Here is an 18,760-nt window from a genome sequence, read left to right on the forward strand (position 1 = left end):
AGGCATGCAGGGAACAGTAAATTTGTGATACTGGGTATTATTTCCACTTCCACAGTAGGCCTACAGACTGAATACACACGGAAAGCCATCTTTCAAATGAATCTTAGCCCTCTCTTAACACACAGACCACGATCGCTGCACAATTGAGTTCTGAACAATTTGCAGACTGTTTTGGGAACAGCATTACTTATTTAGCACTATTCAGGGTATTCAAGCATGACAAGCACTGTCCTGTTTTCAGCCTCCAGTCCATCAGTTATCTCAGACCATTTATTGTTTCATATGTTATGAAAATTTTTATTTTACTTTTAATATATCCCTGTATAAGGTGAGCAGTCAAATTCCTTCTCATATTCAGTGAAGAACATGCTAAGCAGCAGATTATATTCTCATGCTCTTCCTATTAAAAACTGCATCTTAAATCACACCACAATATGGTTTGATGCAGGACTCAAGAATATCGTGACTGATGTCCTACAATCCTCATCTGAGGACTGCATAATATTTGTCTTTTCATCTTCTATGGTGATTAAATCCTTCCGCTTTACTAAGGCTCACTTTTAACGTATGACATATGACAAGTCACCAAACACATGCTGAATTCTTCTACTATACATTAGTTGCTGTAAAGGGTGGGGTACAAATAAAGTATTATTAGTGCATGCTGGAAGGCATCTAACAGAAATCTGTGGCATTCCCTGCTACTGCCCCACACTAAATTCAAGGCTAGGTTAAATGCTTTTTAATGCTTAATTCTCCAGTTTGAGGTGTATTCTTTAGCTGCCCCATTTCCTCCACTTGATTTTATGGCTGAAAGCGAAACTACATTCTCACCAGCTATTCCCCAGTCAGAGCCTGTGCTTCTCTCCTTACCTTCTGAGGGATTTATCTTTCAGACACCACCCACACAGGACTGGGCAGCAGTCACAGGCACAAACTTTAGATTCGTATCTGAGCAGCCTCAGAGTCTGCAAATCTGGGGACGTATTTTGGCTTAAGATGATCAATGTTAAAGACACAGACTTCTTCCTCTCTTTGTGGAGCATGCAGCGTAGAGAGAAACCATGTAGCTACAGTATAAAACTGATAAAGATGCATTGTACCCTCACCATGGGGCTAATGAGCCAATGTTATAGCACACAGGTTTTGCTGTTTGGCTCATATGACAATGTTTTTTTTTTCTTGTTGAATTATGGACAATTTTCTCTCTTAGAATTATCAGCATCTATTCAGTGATGCTCTCCTTATATTGGAAAACAGGAATCTGCAATCCTCACCACCAAAGAAAAAGAAAAAGTACTTGACCTATTTATAGATGTCCTACAAGAAAGAATCTTTATGTCACGGTTAAATGATTCATAATAAGGTAAACACTGTATTATTATTAATTGAAATTTTCAAGCAAATATCAGCAAGAAGCAGGAGCCTGCAAAAAAAAAGGGTAAAATGAACCTCTGAGTAATTTTGTAGAGGGTATGTAAACTTTTCTTATTTCATTATTATTATTTTACCAAAGAAAGCTTAGAAACTAGCAGGGAGATTGAGTCTTTTGTTTAAGTGGAGATGTAATCTCTTCTGTGTTCCTCACTGTAAGGAATTGTAAGCATGTTGTTGTCATTCAGTACTCATGCTTTCAATGCAAATTTTTTGTCAAGCAAGTATATACCTCTTTATTTCAATGTTTTTTCATAAAATTAACCGCCAGATGTGATTCAGTCACCTGCCTGTAGAGTCCTCCAGTCAGTCAGTTATGTTCACCCCACTGAACTTTAACCAGTTCTTCCAGGCTGTCAAAGTGATAGCTTTAGTGGATGCGCAAATAGTCGAGTCCTCCAGATGGCTATGTGAGACACTTGGGAAAACCCTCCGAGGCCTCCTCTCCTACCACTCCTATGTTACACATAGCCAGCACCCTGCCGTGAGACATTCAGCAAGGCTGCCATCATATCTCTCACCCTTCCTATGCTCCCCAAATCCTGTGACTTACAGAGGAGGAGAAAGGATTTGACAAGCCTCAGCTGGACACTGGGGCTTGTTCCAAATGCTGATGTTGCTATTGGGATCAGGTGTCCATCATGGGGTTGATTGCCTCAGTCCCCTTGGAGATTTGCTGGGTAAAGCAACATTTAGGACTGTGTCATCTTCCAGCAAAGGCCTTGAGATATGTAAAAGCAGCAAAGACATCACCTCTGCACCACTCCACAGTAAAAAGATCACACCATGCTTTCCCCTCACAGCCACGGGTAGTAATCCCAACTGGATAATGACTTGAAAATTAAACTGAAATCCCCGCATTTAACTGTATTGTAATGTCTGCGTGCCTCATTGTATTCACATCAACATAGTTCCAAGACAAATAAAGAGAAAAGACTCAAGAGCTGGGTTTCAGGCCAGTGAACAGCACTACTGTTGAACCATGTTACAGATGAAGCCACTTTAGTTGCTTTTACCTTCCAGACAAATGGGGTGGGAAATTGCAATTACATGACTAACCTCTCTAAAGGTTTTTCACCTCAAATTTGCATCTGTGAGAAATATTTAATAGTTCTTGAGCTATTTAACGAAAAATGTTTCACAACATTCAGCTTACCTGATGAGTCTGACATAACACCATGTAATCTACAGAACAAACATCATTCTTCAATAATAATCATTGAAATCTGTCTACTATGAAAACTTTTTCATCAGTCTAAAAAATGTTGTGACAGAGTTCTGTTGTCACTTTAAAGTAGCTAACTGCAAGAAGAGTTAATTTTACCAAAGAAACCCAAAGCAGTGACTTCCAAAACTCTTAGAGAGGATTTATTACCAGGCTTTGCATTATAATGAATTCTATGATAACATGCAAAAAAATCCTTTTGAAACAGCCTGCAGCGAGTCAGTGGCTGTCAGGAACCGTAACTGATAACTAACCCCTCTACTACTGATGTCTAACAGGCAAGAAATTGGATATTTAACATTGTAAACTAGCATCAAGATCCCCACCACTACTTCTTTTGTCAAAATAATCTGATAACAGTGAAGCTAAGTTGGGTGCTTCATCTCTCAGCAAAATCAGTGCAGAATGACAAACTCAGCTGGAGAAAGATTTGAAGGACCAAAACTACGAGCCTCCTCTCTTTACGGACTCCTTGTGGAGCTTAGTTTCACTATAATAGTCACGTATGTTAGAAATTGTCAGACCTCTCCTCCACCTCAAGAAAAACTGAAATCACAGGCATAATTCTGATTGGAAAGACAAACAGATGATCCCAACTAAGGTTACCATTTTTTCTAAGCACTATAAACATATTAGATACTCTTAACATCATTCTGAAGTTCCTGAAAGAAGGGAGCATATCAGACTATTATACATGCATTAACACCTACACATACATAAAAATACACTCTAAAACGACTTTCATATGTCAGCTTTTCAATAAACAAAGCATTTAGTTTAACGTGACAGATTTACATTAAGTTTTCTTTTTAAGTTTAGTCTTTGTCACACAAATGAAGTTTCAGGCAGCTGCTTTGTCTGCCTGATACATTCCTAACCTACTTTAATATTTCTATTTTCTCCAGTTCCAAGATATCTTTGTTGTTCAATTTTCTTTTATAATCCAGGATGCAGTTAGTTCTCAGCTGATACTGCAACTCTCTGAAGAGAGCAATCCTTCTTCATAAGTCTGGCTGAGGCCAAAAATAGCTCTGTCAGCTTCTGACAAGCTGAACATAGCCAAGTGAAATGTTTTAACATTTTATCATCTTAATGAACAGGCTTATTTATAATGTGGACAACTTTACTGTCATTGTATGCAGACTGCTGAACAGATTATGAAATGCATTTGTTTGGGGAATGCTCAATATATTCAGAATTATAAATTTTTACCAAAGTTGACTAAGACACTGTAAACAACTTTAGAGATGAAATATTCTTAGACCGTTTGAAATAAAGGAGTATCTTAATAGTAACAACACTAACTGAAAATATCAAAAGAAAGGTGCATCACAATGATAACTAACTAACCTCAAAATCATCAAAATTTGTGATATGCAAATATTACAATTAAGAAAACCCCATAACCAGTTTAAATATTACCATTAAGGCAATACTGGAAACAAATATGTAGACTAAATATCTGCAGATACCTTTCACACTTTATAGTAGAGAAGGAGGGTTAAAAGTACAAAATAAAAAGTCTAACAGAAAAAAAGAGTGTGGGTTAACAATTGCTTACCCTCTTTTCTGCTACCTCATCCTCTCCTGTAGACTCTTTGCCATCATGTTCATCTCTCAGGGTTGGCATACGTTTTTTGTGTGCTGGCTCTCTGTTTAAAGTTGTATATCCTATGTGTTCATAAATTGGATTTATTGTCATCTTGGCAATGTATTCAGCTGCCTTCGTTTCAATATAAAGAGTAATCAATCCATCTGTCACCAGGTCATGGATGGACTCAAAACGTTTCTCCCCAACAAAGTGCTTTCCATCGTAGTAGAGTCTGAAGTTTCTGGTTTGACTTCCAAATCTGCCTCAATGAAATGGGAAAGTTTTTTTTTTAAAGAACAGTAAGCAGAATAAAGAAGAGTAAGCAAGCCTTTGCAAACAATAAAAAACACTTTATGACTTAAAGCTGTGACTATGCTCACAGTGACTTGTCCGGACAAGAATGAAAAACTCAACTACTATGTAGCACAGATAGGAAGAAGAGATCAACAATAACTGTAGACAGACAGCCAAAACAGTGACTGTCCCAGAAGGAGCTGTTTCTTCTCATATTCTTTTACCTCCTCCCTGCCATTATCCCGCGGAAAAACTGAAAATTACTTCACACTCTTTGTGGCTTTTTTTTTAGTACTTTACTACTGCATTGCTGTAGTCAATTTGCTTGGCTCTGATACGAAGAGTTCTCATAATAGAGTCCTCTATTATAGTTGATCAATACAGAGTTTTGATGCCGTCTTGGACCCCTGTGCCCCTGCCTGCTTGCAGGAAGAGGCCATTCAGGGTTCAGCTGAGATTCAGTGCCAACACTTACACTGATGCAGAACCGCTGCCAGAACTGGAGCAGCACAGGACAAAATGGCACAAGGGCAAGCATTCTTTATTCCTGGCCAAAGGCCAAGGACTAACTCTTCAAGCCTTGTACAAAAGTCCTCTGTGTTAAGTCCCGAGCTTCAAGCAAATCTTTGTAATATACAGGATGTATAACGCGTAAGCCATCTGATGCTAGCAATTCTGCAGTTGCAGTGGAATAGGATTTTGATACAGCCTCTTAGCAACCCTAAGAGTGCCCATTTTACCTGAATATTAGCATATTTTCAAAACCCATACTTTGAATCTGCAACAATTTTCCGCCTGAAAGCAATCTAATCGTGTGAAAACACACCAATGTGTGCCCTTGGCAACAACCAATGCATCTCCTGCAGAGAAGATGGAGGCAAGAAGCTGCTTTCACAGCTCACTCCAGTGTTATTCTTTGGTTTGACAGCAGCAAGGGTGGTTTCTCAGGGTATTGGGCTTCCTTGTGAGGTCAGATCTGCCAAATAAATATTAAAAACTAAATTTGAAAAGATATTGCTTTCATTTTACAATCAAATGCTTTTTAGGAGAAGTTAAGGAATAAAGTAAACACTGGTGCTTTCCTGAAGTGGCTCCTTTTCTATGAGGCCTTGCCAAACAGGGGAAAGCCTAATTTTAGACCCTGCCTGAGGTGAAATATAGCACTCGTCTTGCAAATACGGGCAAAACCACTTGTTCTGTGATGATTTTTTTTCCTCATGTTCTGAATCAAAATGCCAAACTTTTCCATCCTTTCATCTCCCACTACAAATAATCTATTTTTACACAATAGTCAAATGTAAGGGGGTCCTCAGGAATCTGTGTCCTGCTCAGTAAGGAAAGAGGATACGATGTGTAGGAGCTACTCGGGCATTTTTCTGGAATTAAAATGGCACTTCTGCACACATTTTTATGCCATACACACTAAAAGTTCACTGGATCAAACAGACAAGCAAGAAATTACAAAAAGACACAAGGAAATACATTTTTTACTGAACATTAATTTCATTACAAGATGCAATTCTGAGTGAATACATGTTATTCAGAAAGTAGAAAGATAATGTCCTAAGTTACAGCAGAACAGGTAGGAACATGTTCAGGCTCATTTTTCAAAGCATCTTTCTACGAAGTGTACTGTGTGGCAAATGGGCTTTGACCATGAGGCTCATTCCTTGCATACCCTCTACTGTCAGAGAAGTCAACTTGAGCCAAAAGTGCTCAGCACTTCACAGTGCCAAACTGAGCAACCTTCACTGTCTTCTGCTCAAGACAGTGGGAATAATGCACATGAAGCACATACAAGCGGTATGATGTTAAAATTTGACAGAACCAAAAACATTTGAAGGTGAAGAATAATGGGCCTTAAGTGACAATATGCACTAGATTTACTTTTTTAAGAGATGTAGCAGGTGAACTGCTGCTCTAATCAGTAACATATGCTCTGATAGTACTTATAGCAGAGTTTTAAACAAGCTGAAGGTCACTTACTGCTCTTAGCCTTCTAGAAGAGAAAGTATTACACTAATCTTATCAAGATAAGGCACAGAAAAGCTTCTCAGGGCCTAATACTAAGCACACGTGGTGTCTTGATTTTAATAACATCCTTCATAGTCTAGAATAAAGTTCAAAAGAACAAGATGGCCAAATGTAGAGTATGAACAAAAGTTCTTAAAGGATTCATCCTCCTCCCATCAGGGTCAGTGGCTGCATGTCTCTACCCCAGATATGTTGTACTGAGGAGCCCCTATGCTGCACTTCCATTCAGACTGCTGCACATCAAGCGTGTCTTTGAGAGATACTATAAGGAATAGGATTTGCAAAAGTACATAATCTTTATCCCACTACACCCAATCCACATTTTATCACACGAGTATCTCATAGATTATGTTCCACAGTTTTAATTCTTTAACATTTCTCTCCTAAATCTCACACACAGGCTGAAACTTCCTCCTGTCTAGGGAAATGCACCTTAATTTCTTTAGGCATGTGTGATCTTCTAAAGTTACATTCAACTTTCTCAGTTTAAATATATTAGGATAAATGAGCAATTACCACTTAAAGAAAGGTATTTAGACAAACAAATTACTCGACATCACCGTCATAACCACCTGGAAAAGGTGCTTTGCATATCACCTGCAAGAGGTGAATATTGAATGCTTTACCTTTATTTGATTTGTCATGTGTTCCACATCAAACTTTTTTCTCTATATTCATTTCTTATTGGATACATTACATTATGGGAAAATGTATTGCTTTTCCAAATAGAATCCTATTAGCAATTAGAAGGAAACAAAAAGCCACAAACCCCCAAAAATCAATGAAACATCTATCTCTTACAAAGACTGTATCATCAATAATGTGTCTCAGAATTCTGTTTCATTTCTCTCAAACTCATTTAAATTTCTTTCTGACCACACAAAGATACTGTTTTGATCAAATTATAAAGAAAATGCAAACATACATGTCCAATTGCAAACGATCAATTAAAATTTAATCTTTAGTTCCTTCAGTCTTACTTAAAACAACAGTTTTAATTTTTCCCTTAGCAAAAATATTTCCTTATATTTACTGTCTGTAACATTACTGCAGCCTGGTTAATTCTACGTCACCGTGGCAACTAAGCAGAGCCAGGATTTGATATTTCAACTTCCTGATGGTCTCTTCCTACAGGCAAGTACTAGTACCAGCTGCTTTTTGTTTAAGAAATAGAAAGCAGGACACAGATAATGTATGTTCTCTTCTGGTTTAAACAAGGGAACATTAGATGTTTTTCCAAGAAAAAGAAATAGACCTCTGACATGTCAAACAGTCTCATTGTGTCCATTGTGCATTTGTTTGCAAGCAGCAGAACTACAGATAAAAGACTTCTTTTATTCCAAGTTGTCCGAAAAGCAATCACTCTGTCTCGTCCCTTTGGTTGCCAGTGGGACAGACTGGATAACAACATGGGAAAATGGATTAAATGGTAGAGAAAATGTGGCTTGAATAAAGGACTGAGGAGTTGAATTAGGTATCGTAGCCTGAGAGAGACAGACTCAGCCACCTACTCTGTATGCAGCAGATGAAACAAAAGGAAGAAGGACTGAGAGCCCATCCACACTTTCTTACCATCTAAAAAGATGGATTTTACAGTCCACATAGAGAATTGTACAGTAGCTATTCACCTCTTTCACACACTATTTTATGATGAGAAGAGTATCTAGACAAAGGCATTATTTAAAATGTGTAGCTGCAATCAAAACACAAAGTTAATGCCCCTCGGGTCTACTTGTGTCCTCATTAGTTTAATGCATCTTCATATACTCAGCTGGAAAATCTTAAATTCTTGACATGCACCTGAAGGTCACTTGGACTTAATCTTCCCCTGGAGAAGTGTCTTAAAGTGCTTTTTGGTCAGAAGGTATAAGTCTTACTTAAAACCAGGTGCCAGAATTTCAGATCAAACTTCTAAAAACTCTCAATGAACAGTTAAGATTAGAGTCTTGACAGTCCATAAAAAGCCACAGATATATAAGCAATCTTGCAGTCAGGAATGTCTCCTAATCATGCTGTGCTCATGTGAAAGAAAAATTATTCCACAGATCCTCTTTGGGCCCATTTCTAAGAAACACAAGTCTTGCATGCAGCCAAAACCTCTTCTACATATTTATACCTGAAGGTCTCCAACTCCTGAGAGCAGCTAATTCAGTTTTGGATTTTTTTATTATTTATTGGCAACATTTCTGAGGATAGGCAGGGAATTGTGGAACTTGCCATCTTCTCAGAATACCTGCCAGAAAATTAGCACCATCTCTAAAATCTTAGCAGCAGTTTACAAGAACACAACAAATGAAATGAAATACATTAGGCATTGGAAGTAAAGGTGCATATAAATGGAGCTAAAATAATACTCATTGCCTGATGTGGCTGAAAAAGGCAGAAGAGCACAGTCATTATAGACTTTCCTGTGCTATTTGGAAGGGCAGCATTGGCTGCCTGGCTGCCTGTTGCTTGAGGAATGTTAATTAGGTACGAAGGTATCTCTAAAACCTTATCAGACACATGTACTACCTGAATTGATGGTTTAGCTTAGCATGGAAGAAGTGTGGCATCCTTCAGAAGAGGAAACAAATCTGAGAGCTGGAACTGAAACACGCCTTCCCCACACCAATGCAGACAGTCTCCAACTCACTCTGTCTAATCGGGATGGATTCAGAGCTGGTCCTCTATCAGTGGCAACAGCCTCTCGGCAGTCTCTCTCAGTTGAGACTGAAAACTGCTTACCTGCATCACTGCCCAGATTTCCTCATCCGAGAGGGAAACAATACTGCACACACAGTACGCTGCAAACAGCAGGCACAGAGGACCAGAGCAATGGCACTTTCCTGTGGATCGTGGGTGCTGCCAGGGACAACACGAATGAGAGACACAACTGCTCTAAGGCACTGGCAGTGTGTAACAGCTGCTAAAAACAATGAAGACTGAAAGTGTTATCAGCCCTCGGTAGCTATAACGGTGCGTTTCACAAATAAACCTAACAAAATAATAAGAGAAGTCTTCTTTTGTCTTAATGGCTTATTTTACTTTTAAAAGCTTATAAGGGCTGATTTTCACCATTTCAAGCTCTGAAAAAATATCAGCTGATCAAGGCCCATGTATGCTATTAACATGCAATAAGATCACTTAACACTTAAGATCACTCTTAATATTCTTGATCAGTGGTAGATCATTTGAAAATAATCTGTTTCTAAAAAGAAGTTTTTGTACACATGTATTGCATCTTCTTCATACTGTGCTTGTGTGCTCTATTCTATTTAAACTTGACATAAGTCCCTGGAACTGATTTGACGACCGAACTGGAATCAATGCCAATGTTTTGGGCAATGTTTTACTGCTTTTTCTACCATATGAAACCTTTGTGCTTCCTGGGAAAGAGTCGCTGTGGTTAGTAATTACGACACATTTGAAGTCTACATATACACGGGAAAGTAAAATATCTTCTCTTTAAATGAAAGCAGTATTTGGAAACCTATGTCACCATACCTGGAATAAACACCTTCTTCAAATATTATTTGCAAGAATGTTAGTAGCTTTCGCAGTTTCAAATTAAGCAAATAGTTACATTTCTACACCAAAAATTTTGAAGAAATGTTCTCCAAGAGTTAATTTTACAGTGAGAGCTCTTGTGTTACTTTAAAGCAGAACTGTCTTTTAATTCTTGTAAACTATCAACCCTCACCAGTGTGTGCTCAGCAAACTGTAAAATGTGTGTGCAAATTTTACTCTGCCTAGGTGTAATATTTTCATTTTAGGTCATGTATGACAATGTTTTTCTGGTAAATTTAGAAGTAGAACAACATCAGATCTGTAATGGAAATTCCACTGCAGTCACGCGTACTATAGAGAGAGAACTGCCTTAGCATAATGCTCAAACATGTTCAATTCTTTTCACTTACAGCAGCTTTTCCTACAAGGGTTTAAGTTACCCATGACTGTCACATTTCTTTTTTACTTTTACAGGTTTTCTCACACTAAAAGCAACTTGCTCTTGGTTTATCTTACTAAGACAATATGCATATTTTAATTCAGTATATCAAGAAAACCTGACTGGAAGACATCAAGTGAAAACCCAAAGATAATGTCATAAAATAGCTTTACAAGTGCAAAAAGGGTTTTTGGAGAGCAGCATGGGAAAACATTGTTTTTGTCATTGTTCCTGTGTGGTTTTGTTTTTTTAATGTACACTCCACAGATTGTTTTTCGAGGTTTCAAAGTTTATATTTAAAAAAAAAAAAGTTAGACTGAAAATAACTACAGTAATATTTCTGTTCCAGAAATTTTGTCAAATCTGATTTGCCTTAAACCACTGTTAATATCAACCTTACAATGCAGATTTACTTAACTTAAAGCTATTACACAATTTGCTACTTATTGAATTGTTTTCTGTATATATTCTCTCTCTAATCTTCTAGTAATCATCTACCATCTTTTCACTAACAAGGTCTTCATCCTGCTCTCTAAAATGTTTTTTCCTCAAAGCTGTGTTCCTTAACAACCAACAGGCATAACCATGCAAAATGAAACGGTTCCTGCATATGCAATATGCAGTGTTACAACTTCTGGGGTTACTAACAGCTCATCAATAAAGAACGATAGATTTTTATTATTACGTTCAGTTTTTCTAGAATACAATTTCTTCCTTCATGCAAGTGCAGCAGTAGGTGGGGTAGATGTCAATTTATTACTGAAACTTTTAGAGTTCATTTACTCATCTCAAGTTATAAAAAAACAAAAAAGCTTTATTCTCTTCCTAGCACCTATCAAATCAGGAGGAACTATACTTAGCTGTGCTACAAGTATAAAAGAGGGAGAAGGAAGAGAACTGGGCAAGATAACATTTATTCCTGTCAGTTGTTTTAGTGTTTGAATAATTCATAAATGTTTTGATGTAAACAATCATGATATTAAACAGCAGTATAAGGCTATTGTGTGTTATTTTGAAAACATACTTATAGAGTACGCACAGTATTTTACTTTTTTGCTTCTTGATGTAAGTACAGGAAGAGTTATTTCTCCAAACAAAAATTAATAAATACATACTTCAAATGCATACAAAAGAAGAGGCCAACCAAAAGGACTAACATGAAGATATATTTCTAACAAGGATTATCTAAAAGCAATGAAGCAAAAAGGCATTCTAGTAGAACCTGCAGAAGACAGGAAGAAGACAAGACATCTATCCTTTTGACAGCGGAGGGAACAGAGAAGAAAAGAGCACAATGTATGCTGTGTACATGTATACACAGTTTATTTATCAACTGATTGCATTATAATAATATATTTTTTTTTTGTAATAATATATTATTTTTACTACCAATAGTGCCTAGAAGCTTCAAACCAGGCAGACTATACACCATAAAAATAGCACAGTACAACACAGATTCCTGCTCAGGAGCTGTGACCAAGGGTAGTCTGAACGATGAGGTACCACTTTCAGTTTGTCTGGGCCATTTTTAAGACATCCTAGACTTTTGTACTGAACAGGCATGGGAGACAATATGGGAAAGAAATCCTCTCTAATGGAGAAACAAGGCATGGAAAACTTAAAAGCCTCAAGCCAAGTCATATGTGAAGCCAAGAAGTGAGTCCAGATTTTCTGAGCTCTACCACAGCATCTCATCACAAGCCCAGTGCTTCAAATGTGCACCAGATTACAGCAGATCTTTGTGACACAGCAGGAGCTATAGACAGAGGTGAAGGACATGGCATAAAATGAACATAAGCTATATGCACCGAGCACAGACAGCTCTTGGACAAGTTACCAAGAAGTTCACACCACCGCCAAAGCAGAGACTATGCCTCTGAGAAGTGTTGAACTTAGATGTGCAGGAGAAAGACTGCAGCGAACTGAATTGCCAAAGATAAATTAGACACTCTAGCCAAAAGAAAACAGAGCTGACAACAACAACAGATGGAAAGAGGAGGGAAGGAGAACAGGAACACAGCAAGAAGACGTGAACCATAAGGAATAAAGCATTCTAGTCTGTGGGAGGGCCTAGGTAGCCAGTTAATTACTCATTAAGGTTAGTAGCTATTTATTATTATTCTAAATACTTAAGTGAAGTCATCTCAGCAGTACCCAGATGCACTTACATAAGGCAGATGAAAGGCAGGACAACTATGCTGTTTACTCATAGCTGAACCTTCCATGTTATTGACAAAGTAACAGAGTATACCATTTAGTATGAAATTTTATATAGGAAAATAAACTTCTTTTACATGGGAGATCACTTAAATAGAGGTCCAATTGTTTTCCTTTAGAGCAGAAATGAGGGCTCCAAAATCATCAACACACTTTCCCCTGGGACTAGCACTAGCTCATGTGATGCACCCAGGCAACACAATGACAGCAGAATTTCAGCTTTCATACAAGAAATATTTGGCTCTTCACAAAAGGGAAAAAAAAAAAAAGCCCAGTATATTTCTGGTATACCTGTTGTATTGGCCTATTAAATCAGCTTTAAGAATGAACTGTTTGTTTTACCTAAAATAAACCGCAGATACCCGAGTGGCCAATTTTTGAAATTCGCCTGAATTCTGCACCTATGGAAGTGTGACAGGCTAAGCCTGGGGGAGAAGGAACAGCCCCTCCCTGAGATCTTCTGCTGGCCACAGAGGAAGGAGCACTCTTTTCCCATCTCATGCAGAAAAAAGAAAACTGATCAAAATGGGTCAGGCTAAAACATATTTATCCCACAGGTATGTTTGATCACATTTTGGACCAATTCTATTTAACCCAGCTAAGCTTTAAAGGTGGTGTGTTTCCCTGGCTTCTGAGCTGGTGACCAAGGAATATTGTGTAAATATTTTAGAAAGATTTCTAGGAACTCAACTTAGTTATTGCTACTGCCAATCAGTGCCTGGTATAGAGCTGCACAGACAGAAAGATACGAAACAATCAGTCTTTAAAAATGTTCTTTATCATTTCTTCCTGCCAACTAACATGATGCCACAACACTGTTGCCAAGGCAAAAGTGAAGAGATGCAGTCAGCTACTGTTTTGCTGGGCTCCCTTTGATTACTTACAGGTCAGCTGTGGATTCAAGATGAAGCACGACCAAGTTTTGCTACAGTTATAATAAAATAAACCATAATTCAGCTGTTAACACATAGGATCTTATTTCTAATAACTCCACTTTCCCCAATTCCTCTCCCATCTCCCAGCGTGTACAACTAGATTTTCCATCAGAATGCAGATGCAAAGATTTAACCTCTGAAATCAAGAAGCCTTTTGCAGATGTTGAGCTTTACATGTGTAAGTAATCCCAGGGCAATCAATGTGTGTTCTGGAAGAGCACTACACATGTCCCAAAAGACCCCACTGAAAATGAACAGTCTTTGGCTACAAAAGCAATTGTCCTCTGAAATTAAAAAGGTTCATTTGCAGTTATACTCCAATAGCCTGCCAATTATGTCTCCTTTTAAAATATCAGTGCCTAGTTTCTTAACACAGTTTTATAATCTAGGGAGAGAATGCATATGTATCAATTACTTGCATAATGCATGCAGCTGATTGACTAAACTAAGGATTACTAATTTTTGACATTTATTTTGCCCCAGGTATTTTCTCCGGGTGCCACATAATCTTGAATGTGCCCTAACTCCCAAACATAAAGAAAACATGACTCATGATCACAGCTAACATTATTACCTTTTTTTTTTTTTTTAAATCATGCTGCAGAACCTTATTTTGATTCATTTTCAGTACCACAACAATAGAATTTGCAGGAAGGGAAACCATGGTAACCAACTAAACGTGCTACAGCAGATATCTGCTCAAAAGAACATGCAGTACCATCACACTTCAACGCCTACCACTAGTACAATCTCTACCCATTTCCTCTTTAGCCTCATCCTAATTATTAAACAAGCTCTCAGCCACAAAAGGCTGCACTGCGAATCATGTCTTATTGTTACTGTCATTTGCTGTAGGTCGTAGCATTAAGCACTGTACTACTCTCTAGCCAAATTTAAAAGCAGATCTAATAGCTCCAGGAGCTAATTAGGAATTTTCAGTTCTTTTGATTCATTTGGAACATCTAATTACCATTACCATGTATTTTATCTATTTTTATTTTCACAGAGACTTGCTGATATATATGGACACACATATACACCTACAATAATTTTTCTTGTTACCGATTTTTTAAAAAAAAATTTCAGTGGCACTCTCTGATCAATTAATTGGTAAACATTGGTGAATTCTGCTGTGCTCTTTTTTTTTAATAAAAAAAAGCTACAAGAAACCACATCCATGATTAAGTACAGACATTAAATATAGTAGGGTGCTGATTTGCTGCTCTCATTTGTGTTTATGCTTCATTCTCTTTTATCTAGTGTCTGAAATTATACAATTTCACAGGCCTCCTCAGGCTCTGAACATCACTTTTATTTGAAGGACAGCTCTGAATATGTAACGAAACTGACACATTTAAGCTAACATTTAAATCATCATTTTTTTCCCCTAGAAACATACTTCTACATCTGTTAAAAACTCTGAGAAAAATGTCTTCTGAAAACAAAATCTCTTTTTTTTCAAAGTTAGATTGAAGATGTAGTCTATCTTAAAAAAAAGTCATAATGCAAATTAATTGCGCGGTAATGGACAAAAGCAGACAAAAATAGCCCATGAGAAGGTGATCAGAATTCACCTGCTTATGTATGTGAAAAGCAGTTCTTGCAGTAACTCACCAATAACCTTAATAACTGAAAAGGCTTTTTGGGTAAGAATCACTTTTTCTACCATAATAAGAAGAAATATTCAAAATCTTCACTTTGAACTCAGTTAACTGTTCTGTACTATTGCACTATGAATATCTGACTGCCTTGGTTAAAACCGCAAAGGTTATTATTTGTCCTGTCCTATATTTGGTCATTTAATCGGTGTTAGGCTATGTCTGTAGCTATTGCAGCAAAGGAACAAGATCTTTAGATTTACTAAAGCTAATTCTGCAAAAGCATCAGAACCTAATGCTCCACAGTGGTCATAAATTCCTTTAGAAAGGTTCAGAGAACAAAGAAAGAAAACACCATGGCTCTTTTCATCCTGAACAGTATATGCAGTCTTGGTCCCCTCATCTCCAAAAGATCACACAGAGTTAAGAGAAAGGCATGGAGATGATAAGTCGTATGGAACAGCTTCACCACAAAACCTGAATGTACAGCTTAGGACTTACCTACCTGTAAAGAGAACACGGAGAGGGACACAAGTGGAATGGAAAAGGTAATGAAGATAATTGTTCACTGTTTCTCATAATACAAAAACGAGGGAGCATCGAATAAAACTGTGAGATGGACTCTTCAGGAAAAGGCATGCTGCTTCACATAAAACCAATGAAAGCACAGAACTCATGCTTCAGCTACAAACAGCAAAGTCTATGAGGGTTCAAAAATGTGCTCAGAAAGCCACTAGACAAAAAAAAAATCTCTCCATCTAAAGCCTGAAAAATAGCAAAGATAACAATTCTGATAACAGCCCCTGAACTGCAAATGTTCAGAGGCTGGGAGAGCACATCAGAGAACTACCACTACATGTTCATCTTGTTCTTACACTTTTCTTTCAATGTCTGCTATTAATAGCTACCAAAGAGTGGACACTGGACTGGACTATGAACTGGACTTTTGATATGATCCAATGCGTTCATAGTCAAAGCTAATGCAATAACGGAGATAAGTAACTGGGGAGAAATTCTTTGCAATCAGCTACCCAGATTTCTTCCCACATTTGCCTATTTCATGACAACTTAAGACATCCCTTAGAATAAATTGGAAAGAAGGGAGATGCAGAAGAGCCAGGTTAGAACAGTCCATAGAAGAACCTTCGTGCATCAGCTGCATTTGCATTCTGTGCATTTTGGCTGTAGCTGAAGGCTGTAGCTTAGTGTGATTGGCCAATCTGTTCCAGAATTCATGAAAAAAAGTTTTTATAACTGTGAGTTCTGTCTGCCTACAAAGGAGTTATGATTTGTGGTGTTAACAGTTTATTATTTATCTTCTAGCAAGATTAAGTTGTTTAACAAATGGAAATCTTCAGTGAAGAGCAAAGACAATCTGAGTATCACTGGAAGATAGCCACCATAAGTACAGTATAGAAAGGAATAAGCAATGAGGACAGAGACAAAACAAGAGAGAATGTGGTTGTTTTCCCCCTATAATATAACCCTCTGTGAGGTGACCTTTTTTAATAATTCCAGAAGAAGATAAATACTTACTCTACAAAGCTGAGCTAGTTTCATTAATCTCTATCAGATTTGCAGCATAGAGAATGATGAATTCACAAATATAATGTTTGGGCAGTCACAGTAAGGACTCTGACTCCTATCTTTATCTCTCACTTGCTTAGCAGCCAAAAGTGATTTTTAGTGTTTTTTTCTAACTTGAAATTTAACGATGTTAGAAACTTTACCAACACAGCATATACCTGATGTTGAAGCTGATTAAATAAACTGTAATATAAAACAAATAAATCAAACAACAAACACTAGGATATCTTTCTTTTTGAATTCCAAGGATGCAGAGGATGCAGTGCCTTCACTTAACTTAGTAAAACCAAACCAAAATATTAGACAAAACAAAACTACAGGTTGCCCAAGGAAGTTACAGATGCCCCATCCCTGGAGGTGTTCAAGGCCAGGCTGGATGGAGCCTTTGGCAGCCTGACCTGCTAGGATGGATGTCCCTGCCCATGGCAGGGGGGGTTGGAACTAGATGATCTTTAAGGTCCCTTCCAACCCAAACTATTCTATGATTCTATGATTCTATGATTCTATGATTCTATGATTGTATTATTCTACAACTGGATCTAAATTCTAACAAACTTCACCGATGGTGAAGTATGAAGATACCATCGAGATTTTAGACATCAGCCACAATAGCTGGTAGAATCAAATGTACCATTCAAATTGTTCCATGATGTACTCAAGGAGCGGTCTCAGTCTCAACGGCAGCTGATCCTACAAGACATTTAGGTCTCAATGAACTGTGATCTTACGATGCAATCACACTCCATAGGTAGTTTCCAATTGGTCCTTATCACAATTGACAGACTTATCAAAGACAGAGAAGTCCGGCAACAAACATACGCAGTGAGACACAGATTGAGTAGATACACAGAATACAGAGGGATCCAAGTATTTACATCAAGAGACAGTGGATATCCAATCCGCTTGCCACAATTTTGCAGAGTGAGGAAAGAGATATGCAAACATTGTTAGCTGACAGGTATTTGGACAAAACCACCTCCTGGTTGTTGGCCATCCGACAGAGGGACTAGAGAGAATTCATTGCTCTTCTGCAACAGCTCGCTAGCTTGTCATCAACCCACACAATAGACTAACTCATAAGATGTCTTTCATTTCTTGACTGCCCACTTTACCAATACCTACATTGGGTCATATCTGTAACATAGGAGGAGAAGAGCAAAACAAAAGCACTACCAACAAAACCACACTTGCCAAAATCCTGGTGGTGCAAACAATAAGGAATGGTTGCACTTCAAAAAGGGTTCGGGAAGGTTAAAGTGGTTAAATACCAGATCTATAACTACGGTAAAAAAGTACCGGTTCATTAAATGCTTGATTCTTTAAAAAAATTCAAACAATTGCAAGGAAGTTTAAGCACTACGGTCGACAACACAGTACAATCTCTTGAATATTTTATAAATTTAAAAATGAAATATTAATTACCAACCTTAATGCCAAAGTGTAGGTTCCAGGTTGCCGTTGGCTTTCACGAATGAGATAGCTCCCCTCTGCAACACTTAATAATTGGTCAGTTTCCTCCCTTGAGATCATCCCATGGAATCTAAGGAACAAAGACTTTTTGAAACACACACTTTTTCACTTCTAAATCCCTTTTCCTCTTCTTTTAAGAAACACAACCATGGTAATTAAAAAAAAAAACAAACACAAAAATGTCTGATTTGCATGAATCTACAGCTTAAATTAACATTCCTTTCTGCCTGCTTTTGAAGTCACCTTAAATAGTTTAGAAAGGCTTCTATGAAACAGTATCTACGAAACAAGTATATTGCTTTTTAAGTCTGAATTTATCAATTTAATATATAGAAATAAACCCATCTTCTCCTGCTGGCTTCTCATGTTTTGTGCCAGTAGCATGTAATCCAAAGTTTTGCAGCAGGGATATTATGACAATTTGCTAAAATCTTAGGGATTGCATAT

The 18,760-nt window shown here is 37.6% G+C and overlaps 1 protein-coding gene across 1 annotated transcript in view; it reads right to left on the reverse strand.

Moving 5' to 3' along the window:
• Positions 1-18,760, reverse strand: part of CHN1 (chimerin 1) — a 100,831-nt gene that overhangs the window by 48,115 nt on the left and 33,956 nt on the right. Inside the window, exons 5-6 of the mRNA XM_054069760.1 lie at positions 18,270-18,383; positions 4,221-4,509 (exon numbers count right to left, since the gene is read on the reverse strand). Coding sequence (XP_053925735.1) covers positions 4,221-4,509; positions 18,270-18,383 — 403 coding nt within the window. The remainder of the gene's footprint in view (positions 1-4,220; positions 4,510-18,269; positions 18,384-18,760) is intronic.

The sequence above is a fragment of the Cuculus canorus genome, chromosome 6 (genome assembly GCF_017976375.1).
Source record: "Cuculus canorus isolate bCucCan1 chromosome 6, bCucCan1.pri, whole genome shotgun sequence".
Taxonomy (NCBI): domain Eukaryota; kingdom Metazoa; phylum Chordata; class Aves; order Cuculiformes; family Cuculidae; genus Cuculus; species Cuculus canorus.